A 24199-nucleotide genomic window follows, 5' to 3' on the forward strand; every position below is an offset into this window, starting at 1 on the left:
ATGTAGTGTTTTATTTAGCATTTTGTAAATCCCATTGAGTTCTGTTGGAATAGTCAATATCCCCCCGCCACCGGAAACGGAAAGGGGGCCTGTTTACGCTTAGTTGTGGTCTTTTCGCAAGGCCCAAGTGTTTCTGCTTCACTCTGTGTACTCCGACGTCGAGGTGCTAACGTCTCTGTTAAACACTTTAAAAAACTCTGAAAATGGAATACGAAAGGTGGATTCTTGAGGAGGACATATTGGACTTTGAGTTTGACGGTACAAACATTGTCGCCAACTAGTGGTCTGGAGTGTGCAACGCTTCAGATTCGAACGGGAAGCGGAAGTTTATAAGCGGTTGTGATGTATCGGAAAAAATAGTTCTGGGATTTACAAAATGCTAAATAAAACACTACAGGAACGGTTTTTCTTCACGAAACTTTTTTTGGAACGTCATTGAACAGCGCTGATGACCCGGTGAGTAGCATATTTTAAAAAAAGAACGTTTAAGGTTGTTTTAAGGACATTATCGGACATGCACTGTGGAAGCCATTCTGAAGCAGCCAGGGGTGGATTCTAAATGAGCCAAATAGCAGAGACAGGACCAATCGTCAAAATTTTGGTGTCGATCATTCGATTTCATCCTGGACACTACAGAAAAGGGGCTAAAAGTGTTAAAAACCGGAATTTTCCTTTAAGAATTCATTCATGCAGCGATGTATTTAAAGTGAAATGATTATAGCCTACATCTAATTACATTTTATACCTGAGTGCAGTAGTAGATTTTTGTTTTTTCGGTACAGTTAAAAGTTTCAGATCATCCAAGAAATTTCAAATAAAAGATCAAGGATTTAAATAATCTATTGATGTAAAAGGTTTTGGTTACATTAGGGCTTGACTACACAATATTGTAATGTAATATTGGGAAGATTACTGGCTTAGTCTAATAGTTCTCCAGGTTATTTTCATTATCTGTTACCATTTTTGAGAATAGTAATGCCAGGGGCGGATCTAGGATTCTAGGAGATCAGGGGCTTAGCCCTGAGGTTGAAGATGAGAGAGTAGACTTTCTGGTAAATCCCATTCTAATGTAAAATATAACAGATTACTGGATTAAGCAAGTTTGTAGTATACTACTAAACATCATTTTTCCGATTTAATTTTTCCCACTTTGGTGATCTTTATGAAATGTATTTTCTGTTTAGATGTTTCACTTTACATCCAGAAAGATTTCTCAAATTTAAAATACACTTCATCAAGATCATCAAACCAACATTTTAACTATTTTGGATTTCAAAATATAAAATAATAAATGTTTCAAACAGGATATAGAAAAAAACTGTTTTAAAATTTACAGGATTTGTTTATTTTTTCCCCATGTTATTCGGGGAACGGATTATATCAGATGGCAAAAATATATGATTTCCCTCTCATAACTCTGGTAAATAATGATCAAATGCCACCAAATCCACAGGATTTGTTGTTAATGAAGAGAGGAATAAACACACTTAAAGTCTTGCATAAGAATACATTTTTTGTCCATTTTATGGAGGGGGAAGGGATTATTTCAGGCAGCTTAAATATCCATTCTCTCCTCTCCTCCTCCCATATCTTTGGGAAATAAAGAGCAACTGTTTCCAAATTCTTAAAAATTGTTATGTATGATAGCATGTATATACTAGAAATTTCATTAATCCAGTAATCTGTCATATTTTACATCAGAGCAGACTTTACCAGAAAGTCTACACTCTCATCTTTTCAGGAAGTCTTATTTTTTGTACCCTGCTATCAGCCAATTTCCATCCTCTTATATCAGTAATTATATAAGATTCTCATGGCGTTTAAAAAAAACAACAAAAAGCAGCTTATAAAGGACCTTGTCTATTTATTTATTTATTTTTTTTACAATAACAACGGTTGCTTTTTAAACTAAATGTTACAATGTTGACATGATTATATGAGCCTTTTTTTACCGAGAAATGATTGGAAGCGGCGTGAAAATGGTCAGATGCGGCAGGACAGCGCCTTCTGACTGCAATGCGCTCTGCCGACACAGAGGGAAACACTTCTGCTTCTGCAGGGGAAATGCTACAGGCTGCTTTCCTGTGCATGCTGCCACCATCTGGTGAATTCCAGTACTGCACATTTTACTCAGATCAGCTCAGAAGAGAGATCCGGGGCTGTTTGGAAAACATCAGGGGCTGTAGCCCAAGTAGCTGCCCTCTAGATCTGTTTATTATTTAATTATATGTTTTACCAGTTCCATGAGATTTTAACAATAGTGATGCCTGAAAATAGCTTTTTTCTCTCTGCACTATTGAATGTCTTAAACACTCTAAACCCATCTGCATCGTATTAGATAAAAATCACTTTGAAATCATAGTAGTTTGACTCTTTACGTTTTGTTGTAAACTATATGCAGAATCACTTCATTTGACTTAATAGGTCGCATAACATACAATACGTTCTTTGAGGCTGTTACCTCTTATTTGCTTGGCTATTGATTGGGTTTTATGAGTAGAGAGGAAATATATTTATATATTTGTGAGGACAGGCTGATGTTTTGCATCCAGCTTGAAGTGGCACAGTCTGCTGCTGGTCATACTCTCCAGCCGTGTCATTTGAGCTGATTGGCTTGGCTCAGTTGCTTCCTCTGCTAAGCAGTGATAAATAGAGCTAGTGGAGCCAAAAGGCTCTTATTCAATAAGGGCTCCTTCCATGCATTCAATACAAGAACAGCTTATAGAGAGAAGTTGATAAAAGAGATCTCTCTCTCTCTCTCTGTTATTTTATTTTTTTTTAACTAGATTTGGATATTTACAGTAAGTCATTTGACATGATTCACAGATTTACCCACTAGTATCCACAGTTAACTCAATAGTTATCAGTTAATCATTTGAGGGAATAACTCTAAAGGAAATGAGGAGCTCGTACTAAAAAACAAACAAAAAAAACATTTCTCAGTTTCCCCTAACAGCAGGAGTTTCATTACGATCCATTCTATGTGTTTATGCCTGTCTCATGCCCATTCAGGGTTTCCATTTCTGCAAAGCTCATCCAGAATCCAGATTATTCCAGTATCTTATTACCCATATTTGAACAACAATGCCCTACAGATTTACAGCTCTCTTACTAACAATTTATATCAGACTCTCTCACCTGTTGAAATGATAGATGACACTTTATTTTGGTTTTTTTAATCCTCATAAACTGTTTTTGTTTGTTTAACCTTTTATTCTGATACCCCGTATAAAATCAATTCATAGCAGATATCTTTAGAAGGAGTCCTATTGTTAAACAGAGTAAATATTTGTGCAATGTTCTCAGAATTCAATTGTTATCTGAAGGCCACCAAGCAGGCTCCGACTGGTAATCTGTGATACCGGGCTTTTGCCCAATGACGCGGTCCTGATTTCAGCGTTTGAGGGCCGTCCCTCAAACGCTGAAATCATACCGGCTCCAACACTTACTCTGGCGCAAGTACCTACCTATGACAGTAAATAATAGGGATGCACGATATAATCGGCCCCCTATCGGTATGGGCCTGTATCGGCCTTAAATCTGAATATCGGACATCGGCCACCCCACCGATATTTAACCCGATATTTGATCAGCTTCTCAGTTTCTAAAGTCTTAAGAAAAAAAAAAATACTACTTCTTCTTCTTCCTCAAAAACTTTTTTTTTACAGATTTAAAAACTTCTAAAGACGAGGGAAAAAAATATTGATACATTAAAATATCACAAGATCTTCATATGCTGATATATTGCCATTTAAAAACACCATATCAATCTCTTTTACTAATGAAATATTGCTATATGTCATCGTTATGCTACGAAATCCCCCCAAAAATTCACGAAATTTTGCCATATTTTTATATGTTGATATATTGACACGGTATCGGTCTATTTTACTAACAAAATCTCACAAGAATTTGCAAAATATCACGAGAGTTTGTAACAGAACGATGAAATTTCACGAGATTTTGAAAGTAAAATATATCAATACCGCGTTTTTAAAAATCTATTTGATATCAGCATATGAAAATATATTTGAGTATATTATTTTTCAAAGTGTCAGAAATGGATAACAAAACTGCTATTTTCAATGACTACTTATTTTTGTCCAGCTTTAACATCGGTATCGATATCGGTTATCGGCTACATGAGTTTTAAAATATCGGCATATCGGATATCGGCCAAAATCCCAATATCGTGCATCCCTAGTAAATAACTCAAGGAGCTCAAAGAGTAATAAAATGTTAACTACCTAAATGATGCATGCAGTATATATAGCCCTTCCTTGTCATGCACATCCTTGTGACGGTTGGCATATGGTGTAAACTGTAAAATCCTTGTAACAAACCAAATTATAATAAAACCAAAATGATTTCTTTTAACCAAACTATGATGTTCCTATGTTGCGGTGCGGCTTCTCTACAGTCCCCTTAGGTGTGAGTGTGAATGGTTGTTTGTCCTGTTTGTCTCTGTGTTGCCCTGCGATGGACTGGCGACCTATCCAGGATGTACCCCGCCTCTCGCTCATTGACTGCTGCAGATAGGCACCAGCACCCCTCGCGACCCCACTCGTGATAAGCGTGCTAGAAAATGGATGGATGGATGGATGTTGCGGTGCATGATGGGGTTTTGCATCTAATAGCTAACGTTTACCATCCTACATGCATTGTTGCCAGGTTGGGATGTTTCCCAATCTGTCAGTTTAGGATGGCTGTCTATGGGTAGAAAATGTTTTTCTTTAGATTTATGGCCTAAGAGATCAATAGACTTTGGTTCAAATTGGGCGAGATTTCGTATATTCAGGCGGTTTATGAAAATTTTTTGGGCTGGAAAACGTGAGTCAGTGACATCTGGCAACCCTGCTGATGTGGTGAGTGGGGCAGCAGCAGTCACTGTCGCGTCTGTGTTAATAACCAAAGCCTGTCAGACCGCATCATAGAAGTCTTGGTGATGGTTGTCGTGTGATGCATGAAGATAGATCGGTTTAATCCACAATGTGTATTCGTATTGTGTTTCACATTTGAGATGCACCGGTTTGACTGTGCTTCTATTTTTTTTTTTCGGGGGTCCATAAGTGGGCCAGTGTAGACGTAAAAATGCCAGGGTCGAATATCATTCCCTGCCACCAAGGGTTGTAAAAAAAAATCTGATTGAGACAGATCAGAGATGAAGGTGTGGAGAAGCCTAAAGCACGCTTAGGTAAAAAACTTTTAAAGATTCCCAAAACACTTAACAGTCCAGCTGCTGCAGAAAAGAGACGATTGACAGGTCACACATTAATCAGTGAAGAATCCAGGAGGCCCATGTAATTCTGGAGAAAAACTGCAGACTTTGGTTGTCTTGCAAGATGAAAGCACATCACAGATATAGATATCAGGTCATATGAGACCAAAACTGAACGTTTTGGCTTTTGTTCCACATGATATGTGTGGTAATAAAAAAACCTGTCTGCTCATATCACCAGAAACTCATCAGAGGGGGAGTAATAATGATATGAGGGTATTTTTCAGTGGGTCCGAATAATTGAGATAGAAGCTCTTGGTTTTAAGTAGGGCTGCAATTAACAAGTATTTAGCAAACCGATTATTTTTTTATATTATTTTTTGTATTGATCAATTAATAATCAGATAGCAAAAGTTTCCATAAAGGAGACTTTTCACGTAATTAAGGTGAAGATAAAGCTTTTTGATTTAAGGAGTTCTGGATAGAGCATATTGACCGAGCAAAAATTTTTTTTTTAATCCTAAATGCAAAATGTTTCTATTTTTTTCTTTTTACAACTGGGGTATTATTATTATTATTCTAAGTTAGCTAAATGTATATTTTACATTGTCTATAATTCAGTTAACAGTTAATTGATTACAAAATTAGTTAATGATTATTTATATAATTGATTAATCACGATTAATCAGATTGTTTCAGCTCTAGTTTTAACCCAATAAATTAAAGAATGTGTTACATTGAATTGTGGTCCTCCTAATGGGGTCTCCATGTAATGTTTCTTATTTATGTCTTGATGGTGAGAATAAAAGCCATTGTTTTTTACTGATCATTTCCTGGCTAAAATAAATGAGCCCTGCGCCGCTTTACACAGCCAGAAAGACAATGTGTTGATGAGTTATTGCTATAAATGCCAAGTTTGCATCTGAAGATGGTATCACTTCTGCTTATTTCTGCTTACAAATAGCTGCAACTACCACCTAATATTCCCTAAGCTATTCTCTACTTTATTTCTATAGAGACCACATGGGAGAGGCCGTCCAGCGTCCCAGGGACCCCCAAGAACTCCATCCGACACAAGAACTCTCTGCCAGCAGGTGCTCAGCTGGTCTCTCTTCTACTTAGCTTCATTCACTTCAACTTCCTCAAGTGTCAGTGCCCTGGGGCTGGGAATTATCCTAAGATTCCACAGCGGCACAAAGCCTCTGCTCTTGCTCACCACACAGAGACACTTCCTGTGACTAACTTCATCTGCAGCCACAGGCTGAGGAACTGAGGAGTCCTCTGTCTCTGCTTTGGCCCCGCTCCTAAAGGCAAACAAGCAGAAATAGGCAGGAAGGTTCCTTGGATGTTTCCACATACGTAAACAAACCGTATTCATCCTTTCTTTCATTCATTCATTTATACGTCTTCTTTATTATACAGATTTAATTAGAACCTCTTGGTCTAAACAGAGAATATTGTTTCAACATACTTACATGTTTAGTCAGCAAAGATTTAGAATTAATCTGTATTAAAATATTACAGACCACAAAAAGGACTGGATTCAGAACTGGTTATCCCTTTACAACTAATAATCTACATAAAAATAGTCATATTGAACTTTATTGATCTCACATTGGAGAAATTCACTCTCTGCATTTAAACCATCCCCTTGGGGAGCAGTGGGTTGCCATTGTGTGGCGCCCAGGGAGCAGTGTGGTGTTAAGGCTCTTTGCTCAGGGACCCACAGTGGCAGTCTGTGGGAGTGGGGCTCAAAAATCAGAACCTCAGTATTCCAACCTCTGTGCCCTAACCACTAGGCAATAACTGTCCTTAAAGACAGATTGCATTAAATTGCAATACATCATTCTGAGGGAAGGAAAGTGTGAGGATTGTAGAACTGAGTTTGCACTCGTGAGAAAAAACCCCATTTGATTCAAAAGCTTTATTTTTAATTGAATGTGGGACTAAGTTTGGTTTAGTCCCTAATTCAAGATAAAAGGTATTTTAAAATAAAAGATTAGTATTAGTTCAAACCACAGGTATAACTTTCTGAAGGACTGGTGTGGACATGTCCCCTCCTATAATTTCCATACATAGACTGTAGCAATATGTGGGACAAATATCTACATTTGATTTTACTGCTTTTGAAGGAGGATAATCATTAATGTAGCTGAATATGGGGCTAAAATTGTTGCTTTATTAATTTGCAAATGTGTGTGGAGAGTTGTGTCTGTATCTCGATTTGGGTGTGTGCAGTGGGATTTGAAAATGTGTAAATGAAACTGTAAATGTGTGAGGAGATATGTGTGTCAGTAAAACAATCTGCAAATGTGTAAAACTACTGTGTGTGTAATCTGGTTTGCAAATGTGTAAAAAATCCACAAATCTGTATCTAAATCTACAAATGTGTAGTAAGATTTGCAAATGTGTAGATCAATCTGTAAGCACACAGAGACACTTATGTCTGAAGTATTTTCAGTTCAAGACCCAAAAATACAGACAAATCATTGTTTACAAGTCGAGCGGTTTCTCGGTTTGCTCTCTTTACACACATGATTTTTGCTCCACTGCTGCCGTGTGAGATCCGCAAATGCGTAGAGAGGATTTGTATCTGTAATATCTGGATTTGCTGCCCTGAGCAAAGACTCACAGGCTGTAAATCTGAATACAGATTTGTAAATCTCAGCACATATTTGTAAATCTGAATACAGATTTGTGGATTTTTTTTACACATTTGCAAACCGGATTACACAGACAGTAGTTTTACACATTTGCAGATTGTTTTACAGACCCACAAATCTCCGCACACATTTACAGTTTCATTTACACATTTTCAAATCCCACTGCACACACACAAATCCACACACATTTGCAAATAATAAAGCAACAATTTTGGCCCCCTAGCTGAATGGAAAAATATCCATCAATCCATCCACATTTTTCTGGATGGACTGATGGATGGATGAATGAAACTGAAATTGTGTACATACTAGGAAGGCTTGATACATTGCTGTTTGCATCGGAATCGGCTGTTATTAATCCTTTTTTTTGATATACATTAATGTCTATCTATAAATATAAATGTCAGTGTATTTTGGGTGCTTTGTGTTCTCAACAATAGGAAAGCAATTAATTCAATAGATATATGTTTGAGCTCATTTTTGGAAAATACAAACCCTATTGAAAGCGTTTGTATGGAGTAAATGTAGGTGCATCAGCCCCCACCCTAAGAGTGCCCCACCAACTTTCATCACAAAGTTACACCCTTGATTCAAACAGTCCAAACATCCGCTAACACAAATGCCTAAATGAAACATGCCTGTTAAAAGCATGGTATTTTATCACACCAGTCGATGCACGGAGAAGATTTAATGCTAAACATTTGACAGTAGTTAAGCGCCATTTTAATATTATTGATATTATTGGTATCTGATGAAAGCAACAACTGAAAATAAAAAGATTTCGCAGCAATTTTGCCTCTCTCTAGTGGTCAGCTGTCCATTACAAGGCAGCACAAAAATAAAAAAAACCCAAACCATTTACCTACACTTCCACCTAAAGAATAAATATACAGATAAATAACAATGAATTTTTATAATAACTTGAAAAAAAGGTTTATTTGAATGTGTTTAACACTCTTTTATGTGGTGATCTGAGCTCCTTTCATATGTAGCTCATGTGTTTTAGTTTTCATGTCGGCTAACAGACTGTATTAGCTGGATGAGCAGATGATTTTTTGTAGTTTGCATTTTGTTTAGCTCGTCTATAAATGTGTAAAATACCTACATAGCATTTGTTTCGCTGTAATGCAGGACTTTATTCCGTAAAAATTCAAAAAATATCCACTGGACTTGGTTTTCAAGATTAGAAGACGTTTCGCCACCTCTCCAGGAAGCTTTCTCAATTCAAATGTCTGGATCCGCAGTAAGTTTGAGTCTTATATAGACAACGCCTTGTATCGCTTGGAAACATGCAATGGAAACCGATGAATGGGTCGTTAGTTCCATCGTTAGCCTGTAATATCTGAACCTGTCTATGATTCTAGGGGTCGGTCGTTAAAGGGGGGATTGTCATTAAGGGGGGGATTGTCTCCTGTAATACCTGAAACCTGTCTATGATTGTTAAGTCTTGAAAACCAAGTCCAGTGGATATTTTTTGAATTTTTACGGAATGACTATGACCTGGATGACTGAAAACCTTCATCAGCAACCTGCAGGACTTTAGATATGAGGATTTTTTAAATTAGAGTTGTCATTGCATTTTCTGACAAATAAAATAAAAAATACTATTTTCTATGTTAAATTAGATCATTTATTTTCATCAAATTTGATACATTAAGTAGGTTTTTTCTGTTCACTGTCTAATTGTGTTTTTAAGAACAAAGATACTGTATCATACATGATGCAGAAGTCTCATAACTCATGTATCACATATGATACACTTATATATAAAGGCATTCATATAATAATGTTAGAGCTCAGTAAGACTTACTTTCAGTATGCACAACCTATCGAATCCTCACCTGTCGCTACGTGTCTTATTTGTTTCCGCAGTGAACGGATTCCATTCAGGTGGTAGCCCCTTGCATCATGGAGACCATTCACACAACAGTCTGGTTAGGAAGAGCAGTACAGAGCCTCAGGTAAAGCCTCAACACATCTATTATCTTTAAATAGCATTTATTAGGGTTCTGAAAATTTAAAAGACAAATTTTAACTTTTACCATCTCCCTTAATATTGTTGCTGTTAAAATCCGAAGCTCACTGGAATTCATCAGTGAATCTATGCTGATATCAGCTGTTTATTTCATTTTACAGCGGAGGTCTTTGACAGGGGGTCCGCGACCCTTAGGGGGTCCACAGAGGTACTGCATGGGGGTCACGGAAATTTTGGTTGATTTGACTTTTTATATTCCCCCCTGCAGTTTTTTCTACTAATTGAAATGTCTTTAAATCCACATTAACAAGAATTCAACACACTGTAGTAAACAGATAAATGGAGGCAGAAGATGTCTTTCAGTCATCAATGCTCACATTCAGCGACACACAGGAGCTCTTTCCAGCTGGGCACCGTTTCATTCACAACACCTGTCCCATCAACCAGGAATCAGAATCAGAAATACTTTAACAATCCAAGGGCCAAATTACTTTCGTTACATTACTCCATCTTTAATAGAGGGACTATAGGACCAGTTTGATATAACACTATTTCATACTATATATATTTAGGGGGTCTCGCTCCATCTCGCCATCAGTTTGGTGGTCCTTGGCCTGGAAAATGTTGAAGTCCCCTGATTTACAGCTTAAAATATGCAGAAGAGTAGACCAGTCACATCAGTTTTTATCTACATTATGTTTTATTGGTTTTGAATCAAACTAAAAGCAGTTATTATTTCGTAATATATTGTCAAAAAGGAGAAGTAAGACATTTGGAGTGTTTTTCTGTTCTTTTTGGGTCTGGATTAAACCACCACTCTACCTCCTCATTAAATGGAGGCTGATGGCAGTCAAAGCTGATTAAACCCTCCTACATTATCTGTTCCCCTGATCATAATTAGCCTTGTAGTCATAGAGATATTACACATCATCCACCCACTATTTAGAAAGTCTCTATTCCCAAACCCTTCTTTTTTTGAAGTCACATCTTTATTTACAGAGAGTAAATCTTAAAACAAACGTCTCTGGCTCTTGGTCTCTCCCTTTATGCCATCTGTTCAGGGGACACTTTGTGAAAGCTTTAAGAGAAAGTCCATATTAAAGCACCTCAACTTGTTTCCCTCGCAGAGCAAAAGTACCAACATCACTCTAAAGGCAGTGCGAACATGGATATGAACGCTCTGCAGCTAGGGTGTGGTCGTGCTGCAGAAGGTCTCTTACACTCAATGCTGCAACCAGGCTGGTCCTGCAGCAGCTCCAGCTGCAGAAACGGAGCTCATGTAGATTCAATCTCTTCTGGAATTCAAAACTCATTATCGGTGCTGATAAATATCTGTTTTCACTGAAAAATAGTTAATCTGTTTCAGTTTTGCCGCTTTGTTTTGACTATTAATGGCAGCGTTTTGGGTTGATTTTTATTCAGAAATTCATCTTGACGTTTTTTCTGCCTGGTGCCTAATTTTCCTAAAGTCAGGAGCTTGAATCAGAGACCACTGCGGCGTATGTCCAAACTTCCTTCTTATGGAAACACTTTTTTTTATCCGCACGGCAACTGCACCCTCACTGCCCGGCTGATGGCTAATGTGAGCGTTGGTAGTGGTTTTAATGATTTGGGATCGCTGCATTTCCTGTAGAGGGACCAAATTTGCCCCATGAACAAGAACAATTCCCATAGGTGTTAGTTGCTACAAAGTTGTTCTTATTGATACAGCATTTCCAGTTTGGCAATATTAAGCTTTCTCCATTCTAACCCAGCTTGTGCCAAACAATTTGATAAACCTGAAATCCTCTGCTTGCTGCAGTGATCCACCTTTCTCTAGCTGATGACCATTGCTTTAGATCTGGAGCTGCCAGTTCTCCCCTAGTGCCTCATTTTTTTGTTTTTTTTTTGGCTTGTTTTTTGTCATTGCTTGTTTTTAATTCTGATAAGTTATTGATTGTCAATATCACAAAATATTGCATTTTTTAAGTAATTACATCCGTTTCCACTGGATCCATTCTTCTCCACCCTAACAAATCTTCATTACAAATTTTTCTCAAGGATATCATAGTTGAGCAGGACCTAAAAAAATCCAGTACCTTTTCTGAAAAAGCAAGGTCAGGGAAGTGGAAATGGGACAATACTAAGGTCAGCAGGATCACATCCATAAAAGACGAGATCTAAAGTGACAAGAATCTGACTCCCTCTGTCTCTTCTTCTTGAACCATTAAAGCCATTAACGATCATTAAGAAAATGTTGATGCTAGTGAGTCGTTTGCCTCCAATGAATGGCGGAGTGGGTAGCGCTACTGCCTTGCAGCAAGAAAATTCCAGGTTCAATTCCCAGGGTCTCTCTCCGTTGAGTTTGCATGTTCTCCCGTAGCATGTGTGGCTTCTCTCCAGGTACTCCAGCTTCCTTCCACAGTCCAAAAACATGACTGTTAGGTTAATTGGATTCTCTAAATTCACCTTAGGTGTGAGTGTGTGGATGAATGGTTGTTTGTCCTGTTTTTCTCTGTCTTGCTCTGCGATGGGATGTATCTCACCCATTGACAGCTGGAGATAGGCACCAGCACTCATGGCCCCAGCTGAGATAAGCGTGATGGAAAATGGATGGATGGAGACTGCCTTATTACTTCCAATACAAAGCAAAACTCACCTCAATTGCACAGAGACAGAATTGTGTTAAAGCCACTTCTTTTAAAGTGTTTAGACAAAATACCACAAAAGGCATGGGTCTAACTCCTCTTCATGTAATGATGCAACCTCAAACATCCTTGTAATCTTCCCCATCTTCCATAAACACCCTTAAAAACATAGTTTTTCTATCTCTACCTAAAGACAGAACTATAGTGGGACTCCTCTCTAGACATTCCAAGTGTGAAATGAAATTAGGCTTTTTCAATTCATTTTGAATTAAAAAAGCTTCCTGGATGGGAAGTGAAACGCCTTCAAACTTTTATATAAAGTCCAGTGGATTTTTTTTTTATCATTCTGTTGGAATGACTTAACCTGGATACTGAGAATCTTCACCAGCACTCCATGGAAGGCTGATGAGTGTGATTCTTCTACGTTGGACTATGGCATATTGTGCCAAAATCATCAACTCTTCTGTCTGTCTCTGAGACCTCTACACTACCTTGCATTATCCTTCAAGCAACCTCCATGCTCAGGGAGAGCTCATGCACCCCAGTATTCACCATGGGTTTTTCCTAATAAAGTCAGTAATTCCAGCACTTGGTTGTTGGCCTGTCCTCCTAAACTTTCTGCCAGCATGAAATGACCCTCAGTTGAGTTGAGAGGAACCTCAAAGGCCTCCTTCCATTCCTTTGTGCCCAGTTTAGTTCAGCAGCACCCAGTTCTCACAGAAACATTGGTCTTGAAAGGAATTAGCCACCTCAGAGACACCCAACTTTTTGGGGGCATTTCCCCTCTCTGTTATTGGATATTAAAGGACAGTCGGTGAAATATTAACCTGACAACAGCCAGATGCATGTCTCGCTCCGCCTAGCTCCACTCACATACATCTGGGAACCCGCTCATTGAAAGTGATTTCCCCAACCGAATTTATGGTCTGTCCAATCAGGACGCAAGGCGGGTGTGTCCTGGAGTGGAGAAGCGACCTTGAGATTCCAACAACAATGGCGGCTCGCATTGAGGAAGCAAGCGTTAGCATTGATGCTGCTATTTCTTCTGTGTTGTCCAATCTATCTGATATTGTTTCATTAAAAGAACATCAGAGAACGGCTTTGAAGGCTTTTGTTGGTGGAAACGATGTTTTCGCCCTTCTCTCGACCGGATTTGGCAAGAGCTTGATCTACCAAATGGCTCCTCCTCTCACAGCGTCACGGGTTAGCTTCGGTGTGAGTGGTTGAAATAGCACGTCTATAAAGATGACAGACAAGTGGCTTATCCAATCATATGCAAGGAGTTTTGATAAGGCCCAGCCTTCACTAAAGGCAATTCCTATGGCGGGTTCCCAGATGTATGTGAGTGGAGCTAGACGGAGCGAGACATGCATCTGGCTGTTGTCAGGTTAGTGAAATATACCTTCAAGAAAATACAAGTCATATGTGTTTGATTGAGATGCATTTGCGAGACCCCTTTACATTTAAGCTCCAAGATGGCTTATTGATTTCAGTTGTGTTCAAACAGATTTAAATGACACATAGAAATATCCACACTCGTGCACAAAAGAGAGAGCAGATCATGCTTTGCTTTGGTCTGCAGAACTATCTGCACACACACTCAAACATTGGCAGCATGAGTACAGAATGCACCAGTCTGACCCATCCGTCTCCCATGTTGAAAATAGCTTTGATTGCACGTGTTTGGTGGAGTGGCAGAGTGTTCATGTTGAGCAGTCATGTCTGACACGGAGGAGGAAAGTTTTGATGGAGTGTTTTTCTCTCTGCAGAGCCCTGGATCAACGTCACCCACTAGGAAACAAAGCAAGGAGACAACAGTTACGGTGAGTTTTTAATGGATGGAAGGAATATGAAAATGTGTCTTTAGTCCCCTTAAGGAGATTTCTATGTGCAGTTTGATGGTTGGTTAAAGCTACGTGATTTTATGGTTTTCTCCACCTATCTGTTCTTTCTCTCCAAAACAACGTTTAGTTGTTGTTTTTAGTTGGTAGAAGAAAGATACGCTTCAACATCCTCTCATCAAGCACTCACATTTATTCAATAGTAATCAGGTTATAATCCTATTTCCTTTTTTGGTCATTTTCTAGTTTTTCCCTTGATCTTGACAAATTAAAGCATAGACATCAGACTGTTTTGAGAGCATGATATCAGAGCACTTTAAATATCTACTTTAAGGATCTACATGCCTTGTGGCGATATTGGGTCGGCTTGTGGGTCGTGTTTGCCCTGAGGCAGTGGGTCGACTTCGGTGCAGATTCCTGGCCAGGGTTGGTGCTCATGCGGCATGGCGGTCCCACGGACTGAGGCTGTTGGCACTCGCTTCTGGCCTTGACTTCACCATCGCCATAGACCCTGCTCTCTGCTCCTTCAGGGGGTGGAAGTGGACTGGCTGGTTGGGGGGCGGTGTCAGGGGGAAGCTGCATCTGCTGTGGAGGCTTAATGCCCCCTCTTTCGTGGACTGGGGCTACTGGTGCCCAGATTGGTTGGGTGGTGGTGGGCTTGATGGCAGCTGTCCCTTCGGGCATTGCTGCGGAGGTAGCGACAAAGAATCTTTGTATAGCGGCCTATTAGTTAGGGCATTGCGCTTGGAATCCTGAGGTTCTCAGTTTGAGCCGTACTCCCGCAGACTGTCACTCCTGGTCCCTTCGCAAAGACCCTTAACCCCACACTGCTCCCCTGGTAACAGACAATGGCAGCCCACTGCTCCCCAAAGGGTTGGGTTAAAGAGAGGTAAACTTCTCCAGTGTAATTATTACTAATAATAAAGTTGAGGGGGCGTGGCCTGGGCTGTTGTTCCTGGGTGCGGGCATCCTGCTGGGGTCACCTGGATGGGATTCTGGCCAGGGAGGCCTACAGTAAGGTCAGAATGGACTGAGGCCAGTGCTAAGCTTGAAAAGCAAAATGAAGCCAATGTCAGAGAAAACAATTCTCCATGTGGAAGGACATTTGCAACATAGCTGACTACAAGCAGTACCACAAAACCTCCTCCCCCCAATGATACCCTTTCTCCCAGACCAACTCAACACCTTTTTCTCCCCCTCTGCCGGCATGCTGACAAAAAGCAGACCAGCAGAGGACACACAGCTGACACCATTAAAGGATGATAAGACTCCCACCATCTGATAGCCCAGCACCAGACCGGATGGAGTCCCAGGTGCTGAAATCATGTGCTACAGTGTCCAGTGGCAACACACTTTACAGAGCTGCATTGGCAACAAGGCTTGGTTTCTGCAGCATTGCTAAGATCACTCAATCAGTGAAACTCCTTAAGGACTTTTTGAAGGCGACGTGAAGTTAAGAAGTCTTAAGCCATTGATTGCTCAAATGAATGGAACACCAGGCTCATAAAATTAATATGTTTTCCTTAGGTGCAGAATATGCTGACAATCACAATATGCTAAATATTGCAGAAGAACATGCAAATGTTACAATCTGCAATATGATTAATCAATACTGAATTATTGTAGGTTTAGTTCCTGTATTTGTATTTAATACATTCTTAAATCAGGTTTTAACTTGCTCATGTAAGGCTCTGCAGTCAGTCTGTCAAGAAGGAAGCAAATAAGTACAATGAAATATGAGAGAGAGACTGTGTGCATGTAAAGTATTAGGTTTGCAAGAAATAATGGTAAAGACATCATCTTTCAGCAATGCAATTTTTGAGCTGCACGATTCACTGGATTGCACAATAATATTTTGTTGGGATGCAGTGGATAAGCGCTTCTATATACCCCAGAAAAATGTGGGGTATCCACTGTGGATGCAGGAGGACTGCTGTCAAAGCCAGTTTTTAATGTTTTATGATTAATCTTTCATTTTTAGCTTCTATTAGTTTCATCTTTCTATTTTTTTATCGTTTTACATAGCACTTTTAGGTAGTTGTACATTGTGCATTATGAATTATTTTCCTTATTATTACCACCATGTGTATGGCTTTAAACTTCATCCGTTGTTAACTGCTCTTCCAAAATGCCAGCACAGATAAAAGCCTTGTATAAATATGGTCATCTACACCACTTTTGCACCTGTTACCAACTGTGCTTGCAAACTCAGTGGGTTTTCGGCAACTCGTTTTTAGATAGGCAGAAATTGTCTAAGAGGGTCAACTTCTGTCCAACGGTTGGTTAGCATTTCTCTCCTCTTCTCCTGTAGATTCCAATAATGCAGTAAAATGCTAACCAACCAATGGGCAGAAGTTAACGCTCTAAGACACAACCCTTCATCATTTGCATAATGAGGCAGAAATGCAAAAACAACAGGCAGACATAAATAGCATTGAATAAATAAAGTGGATAAAAAAAAAAGAATTAAACAGACACAAATATTATAACATGCACATAAATAAATACTTACAAAAATAAGTAATTAATAAATAAAGTTGAAGATTATAACGGACAATAAATAAATAAGGTAATTATTACAAAGGTGAATAAATAAAGAAGCTAATTAAAGGAGATATATACATTTATGTATCACTGTATAATTTAATCTGTACCTACATTTATTTGTTTTATTTTTGGGGGCAATTAACTGTATGCTTTATTTATTGAGCACTTATTTCTGTATTGATTTTTAAATATGGTAGAGCTGGTCCTCCATTGTATGGGAGCAATATTGTTGCAAAATTATTTGCAAATGTTTGTGGAGAGTTGTGTGTCTGTGCAGTGGGATTTGAAAATGTGTGAGGAGATTTGTCCTTCTGTACGAGTTTCTGCAAATGTAAAACATAACTTGTGTGTTCCACATCTGTATCCACAAATCTGTATTCAGATCTACAAATGTGTAGATCAGTCTGTAAATAAACTGATGTATTTTTGATTCAACACCCAGAAATACAAACAAATCATTGGTTACAAGTCAAGCATTTTCTCCGTTGGTTCTCTTTACACACGTGATTTTCGCTTCACTTCTTTTAAGTGGGATATGCAAATGCATATCGAGGATTCGTACGTGAAATATCTTGAATTGCTGCCCTGAGTGCAGGCTTACAGGCTTATGGCAGCCGTTTATCATGCAATCAACTTTTCTGACCGTCCGTAATTACCTCTAAGATATCAAAAAAAAAGTTTTGACTTGAAAATTAATTTTGACTATCCTGAATGATACGTTAATATATCTTAAATTATATTATGACGAGGGAAAATAACACTTCAAGATATCAATCACATTTTGGAGAGTCAAAATGCCTTTTGAGATAAATAGTATTGCCTGAATTATCATTTAAACTTTCACATATCTGGAATTATAATCAGGATATCTCAAGGTTAATTTTGAGTAGCCAAAACTATATATTTTGATATCTGAATTAGCCCCCTAGTGCTGTCACTGAGCTATCATAACAGGTGCCTGCAGAATGTAGGGTGCTGGATGTTCTTGAAAAAGTTGTTTCAAAACGCCACAATAGAAAGAACCCAGCAGTATGGGATGTGCGGCGAACAAGAACTTTGTGAACTCGAAGGCTGCTTCAGAAATGTGTGGTGATTTGCTGCAGGGATGTTAGTTTGAAGCCAGATATTCAAGCTCACGGTCGATCCGATTCGGATGCTCAGATGTCGGCCAGCCGCTCTCTGTTGCTCCATCTTCTCACGGCGGCTGGTTCACTTAGAGACCGTCAACAAACTCCTGAACTAAACAATCTTGAGAAATAAAAATAAATAAATTGTCTTGTGGCCAACTCAAACACACCCAATGGTAAATCCTGCTTCTAGATTACATAAATATAAAAAAGACTTAAGTGACTCTGTTTGCTTACTGACTCATCTACACATTTGCAAATCTTAACACACATCTGTAGATCTGAATACAGATTTGTGGAATTTTCACACATTTTCAAATCAATTACACACAAGTTATGTTATACATTTGCAGATACTCGTACAGACGGACAAATCTCCACACACATTTGCAAATAATTTTGCAGCAATATTGCTCCCATAGATTGGTCGTTATGTGACTGCTTGCTCAGCTTTCCTTGGGGAACACCACATGCATGAGACAATTCAACATGTTGGGTTATCTACTTTTCCACTGTGGTGGTCCTGAGGAGGAAGAGATAAGGGTAGAAATCGGCACAATTACCTTGCAGCAATAAACCCCCCCTCAAGAAAACACTGATGTGTTGAGAGGCCTGTCTAAAGATAGAGTCTGTTTTCAGTGTATTCATTAGAAAAAAAATGGGCTGATATGTTTGTACAGTTTCCTGTTGGCACAGTGTGATCTTTGCAGTTTGACTGCGAATCTGCTCCGCTGCTGTGCAGTGACAGTGTGAAGCTCTCTTTGAGTAGAATGTGTTTATTTACTGCAGAGTCCGTACCAGTGGTGCAGCAGAGTGCAAATGGATCCAGTGGAAATGGAGGGAAACCGGTGACTTTCAGATGTTTTTTAAAACACCCTCCCTTTGCACTTGGAAAACAAAATGCACATCCACAACCCTGTACCTGCTCCAGAGAGCTAACGCCTATCGTGCACACTGTTTAAAAGTTGCTGTTTGCATCGCTTATACAAGCTTACTTTCAAAAGAAGATTTGCAATTTTTTCACTATGTCAGACTCACCACCGTTGAGTGAAGATGATATACGCGTAACTCGGCCGTACGTAAACATATCACCAGAATGATTGACAATTAGGAGGACCACTTATATTGATGATCCTCCACTATACCTTTAACAGTGAAGAAATGTCCCAACTGGACTTACTAAACAGAGACCCATTGTTTCACATATTGTTATAGAAACAGGCTGCATGATGATGTTGTTGATGTCATACACCTGTGACCATGGAGATGACTGGAACACCTGAATTCAACGATTAGGTGGTTTGACCCCATAGTCTTGAAAAAAGAGTTTTACTCTGAACGTTCACGACCACTGTTGTCTTGTAATGTCTCGGTTCAGCTATTTCTCTTTTCAGTCACAGAAGAAACAGAAAATTTTAACTGCTCCTCTTTTTTCACACTTAAGCACCCACACTTCTGACTTTTCGCAAGACCTATAAACATGATCATGTAGCGTGTTGAAATGGCACAGCTGTGTGAATCTCACAGTCATTGCATGAACCTTGGCAGCACGGTCACTTTGTGCATACCGCTTAACGGTCGACACTGTCTTAGTCCTTTTAAAATGTCCAACTTCCACTGCCAACTTCTGTCTGGGCATGTCAAGTGCTGAAGTGATGCTAAACCTACATTTATTATTTCTCTTGTTTGTTTTCGTGTCACGTAGGTGCAAAGGAAAGAAGTTTCTCTCATCTTTTATTTTATTTTGCCTTACATGACCCACACAACAAATTAGATCACTTGTCAAAATGATTTGATTCTATTTGTGCTGCAGATTGCTTGGTGCAAAAAGCTGCATTAGCTGTAGCTGCACAGCTGTACACAGCAGCTGGTTCAGCAAAGCATCTGGTGAGAAACTGGTGGTGACTGTGAAATCGCCAGATGACTGTTCCCACATATGGACTGAATTTTTCTTAGCATGTAGCCGATGCAAGCCTAAGACATAAGAATGAGCTTTTTAAACAGCCCTACTGTCAGAATATCAATGATTTCATGGGAAATTACAAGTAATCTCAAATTTTACTGTGGAGGCTTATTTAGCAGTTTGATCAAACAGTGCTAATTAATGCAACCCACGCTTCCTTTACGATGTCGGGTAAAAATAAAAAAACTGAGAAGCATATACACAATAAGGTGAACTGTGACCTATAGCACTACAGATGTATAATTTCAGACTTTGGGCTGTTTATTATAGTTTTTTGAGTAAAAAAATGAAGCAAATAATGTCCATGTGGTCGATATAAAAATGCTTCATGTCTGTAGCTGTTGTTTCCAGTTTTTTATCGTTTGTAATGTAACCCAGATAGCAGAAACGGAGACAACGGAGACAGGACTTTTTTTGTTTTAGTGCTGCTTCAAAATGTTGGTTTAGAACCGTTTTGTTGAATAACTATCACCACACTGCAAAAATGTAAATCTAAATAAGTAGTTTTTTCTTAAAATAAGTGCATTTTTTCTTGAATTAAGGAGGTAAGTGAGACACTTTGCCAATGGAACAAGACAATTTTTATTTGAAATAAGAAAAAACTATTGCTTAGTCTTATTTCAAGTGCATATTATCTAATTATCTTATTTCAAGTGTAAAAATACTCATTCCATTTGCAAACTATCTTATTTACCTGCTCAATCTAAGGGTAAATACACTTGATTTGAGAAATTTTTACTTATTTTCAGATCGTTTTTGCAGTGCATGTGACAGTGTTTCCTGTGTGTCTGACTACACTGCAAAAACGTTATGAAAATGAGAATAAAATTCTTAAAATAAGTATATTTAAGCTTAATTTGAGTAGGAAAATAAGATGATCTGCCAATGGAATGAGCATTTTTTACCCTGAAAATAAGAACATTAGATAATATGCACTTAAAATAAGAGACTGCAGTTTTTTTTTTCTTATTTTAAATATAATTTGTCTTATTCTATTTGGAAATTGTCTCGCTAACCTGCTCAATTCAAGAAAAAATGCACTTATATTAAGAAAATAATGTCTTACTTAGATATACATTTTTGCATTTTTTGTGCTAGTTTTGTAAAAAAAAAAAAAAAAAAGAAGATGTCTTTTATAAAACCAAGATTTAAAAATTAGTCAAGGTCAGGTTACTTATTTTTACTGATTGAATATTCCAGATATGACCTGTCTTCGCCATCGGCCCGAACTTCTAGATTCCTAAGTTAATGAACAGAAGATGAGGCTTTTTTTATTTTGCACTATAGTTAATGCAAGCTTCTGTACGAAGCTGTATCCATATTCTAAGTCCCATGGCTGTACACCTGTATAGCGTTCGCATCTGATAAAGTAAAGATAATCATGGGAAATTGTATCCACAGGTGGATCAGATGAATAACGCTGATGACAGATTAGGATTTATAATGTGACTGATTACACCATTAGTCACATTATAAATCATAATGGGCTGAGGGGAAGAAAGCCTGCAGATGCCTCACAACAATTCTTTTGCAGTGAAAAAGACAAGCTGTGGCTTTCTGCCTGTTTTCGCTCATCACATCAGCTCTCTGTCCTTGAAAAGAAAACTGAACTTTCCATGAGGGGCTACCGTATCTACAGGGAGACACAGAGAGGGATTTTCCTTGGTGAACCTTCTATCCTCTGGGCACAAAAAAGTCTTAAAGCTAAAGTGTGTAATTTTCAGCGACATCTAGCGGTCAGACTACAGACCGCAGCAACATGAACATCTCCCCCCCACCGCTTCTCCCCCCCAACAGTACGGCGAGCGTTACGGGACAAAATTTCTTCTACGACGTCCACATCACCTACCCTCTCAAGTGATGAGGTTTGTTTACATAGATAATTTTACAGATAGTATTTCATTAGTCTGTGTAGGGTATAGATTTCATGTAGACTTAAGATAATAAATATACCCGTTATTTTTTCTACATCGTTGTGACGTCTTGGTGAGCTGCTTTGCATGGTGATATAAACAGACGGAGTAATTGTAGTCATTAGTTTAACAGCGAGATTGTGTTCGCTGGAAGAATATATATCCCCCGTTTACAGAGTCCAAGTCATTTTGGTGGCACGGGGGTTACAACGCGAGGGAGAGGGAAAGGAAGAGGGCGTGCAGCTAGGGCCAGGCGAGAGAGGGGAGCCAGCGGGGTGAGAGCAGAGGAGGAAAGGCTTGAAGATCTCCAAAGGAGCCGGAGAGAAGTAACCGAGGTATATATCCAGAAAATTATTTTACAGAAAATTACTGAATCATTACCTGTGAAACGTCAGGGACGTTGCTGAATAAGTATACTGGAGAGTAACAGCATCATCACGCAGCATGTTATTGTTTTAGACAGGTCTGAGCATCCTGTACTCCAAAAACTGCAGTGATATTAGACAATTGTGTGTGTAGGATTAATTACCTGTCCAAGAGAAAACTGGCAACTTGAGCGTCACTTTGAAAACCTTTTTCCTCCATCAGTGCCTTCCATCGTGTAAATGCCGTGCCAATGTTGATCCGTGTTTTTTGCCGTTTCTTGTCACGCTTGCGTTTATTCTCGTCGTGTTTCCGCTTCTTAGATGACGGGGGTTCGGTGTCCGCCGCTTTTCGTTGTGATACAGAGTAGGCATGATCCTCCATTCGTCTGATGTTTGGCCACACAGTGCCAAACAGTTTGCAAAGTCACTCACGCCTGCCGCCTTGTTCACCTTTCTTGTTACTGAGGCGCAGTATACCTGCTTCTTCTTCTTCTTTGGTTTCAGGCAGACTAAACGCTTCTCAGGCATAATACTGCCATCTACTGTTCAGTACCGTCTCAGTTAATCTCTCTCAACTTGCCGTAGTTATTTTTGAGCGTCATGGGAGATCTCGCAATCGCTAGTTTGTTGCCTCTGCGCTTGCCGTAGCGCAAAGATGTCAGCCTCCATGGCTGCGAGACCCGCTCCTATGTAATTATAAATAACGAATTCTAAGGCAACGCAAATATTATGGTTAAAAGGCTGAGCTCATAGGTGATGATAAATAACATAGTTATGTATAATATATTAAATTTCTGACTTTATATGCCTGTAATTATTACACACTGTAGCTTTAAGACTATCAAGCCTGAACTGCAGATCCTGAGTCATCCAACAGTAGAAACACCCTAAACAGGAAAATATAAATGAAAATATGGAAGAAAAAAAACTGCTCCTTCATATGTTGTACCTAAATGTTAATTTGAATGTGAAAATAGGTTTTGCACACAAAAAATAACTGGATTCTGGTTTTTATAGAAGTCAAATAAAAGGTTAAATTTCTCTACATTATGCATGGTACCAGTCATGGCATTCTAAATTTTCAGTGCTCATTTAGTAAAAACCTTCTGGAACCTCTTAATGGTTCCAAATGAAGAGCGCCAAACTGAACAATGAAAAATGACTTTTCTCATGAAATAAGGGGAGGTGTTGCAGGTACAGTATACATGTGAGGACCACCAGGTCTCGAGAAAAAAGCGGTTGTTATCCACATTAGACAGTGTTGTTAAAGATGGTGAGGGTAGCCAGGGTTGAGGTGTTAATGCAGTTGATGGCGTTTTGGAAGATTGGATTACATCACTAGGGGAAAAAGCTTGATTTTGCGTACGGAGAGTGAACCCCGCTGCCTGTTGACAAATGGAGAAGTCCTGTCGAAACGCAGATAAATCGTATTTCAAGGTTATCGCTTCGAAAAAAGACATTCAATCCATTTAATATTTAATCACATTTTTATGCTATCTCCATACATATATCACATGACATGTTCAGATGAATCAATAATCAAAAGTAACATCTACGTTTGTGTCACATGTGGCAGAAACAATAAGCAATACTATCAACATGTTTGAGTTTTCATATATAAAAAACAAATTGAAGTTTAAATTGAATTATATCAACAAATCCTAACTCTCTGTACAGTGATGTGCAAAAGTATTTGTTCTGTCTCCTTTTTTAACAGAGATAACCTGAGTTAATACAGAAAAAACTATGTAGGTTTGATTTAAATGGTTATGAAAAAAAAACTCCCAAGCCCTTTGTTAAGATAGCTTTCACCTTGTTAGAAAAAGGAATTAACTAAAATCTTAATCTGTTTTCTCTATCATCACCCTTACAATTAATAGATCCTATTTGACCACATGAAGTAGGCTACTATTAATTAACAAAATGTACTGCTGTAAAGTCTGCAATATTTGGGACTCCA

The 24199-nt window shown here is 38.7% G+C and overlaps 1 protein-coding gene across 2 annotated transcripts in view; it reads left to right on the forward strand.

Annotated features, from left to right (window-relative positions):
• The window catches only part of gas7b (growth arrest-specific 7b), a 99495-nt gene that overhangs the window by 45589 nt on the left and 29707 nt on the right, over nt 1-24199 (forward strand). For both annotated transcript variants that reach the window (XM_038305412.1, XM_038305413.1), the window contains exons 3-5: nt 6235-6312; nt 9754-9842; nt 14253-14306. In XM_038305412.1, coding sequence (XP_038161340.1) covers nt 6235-6312; nt 9754-9842; nt 14253-14306 — 221 coding nt within the window. The remainder of the gene's footprint in view (nt 1-6234; nt 6313-9753; nt 9843-14252; nt 14307-24199) is intronic.

The sequence above is a fragment of the Cyprinodon tularosa genome, unplaced genomic scaffold, assembly GCF_016077235.1.
Source record: "Cyprinodon tularosa strain WSP-4 unplaced genomic scaffold, ASM1607723v1 ctg558, whole genome shotgun sequence".
In the NCBI taxonomy this organism is placed as follows: Eukaryota; Metazoa; Chordata; class Actinopteri; order Cyprinodontiformes; family Cyprinodontidae; genus Cyprinodon; species Cyprinodon tularosa.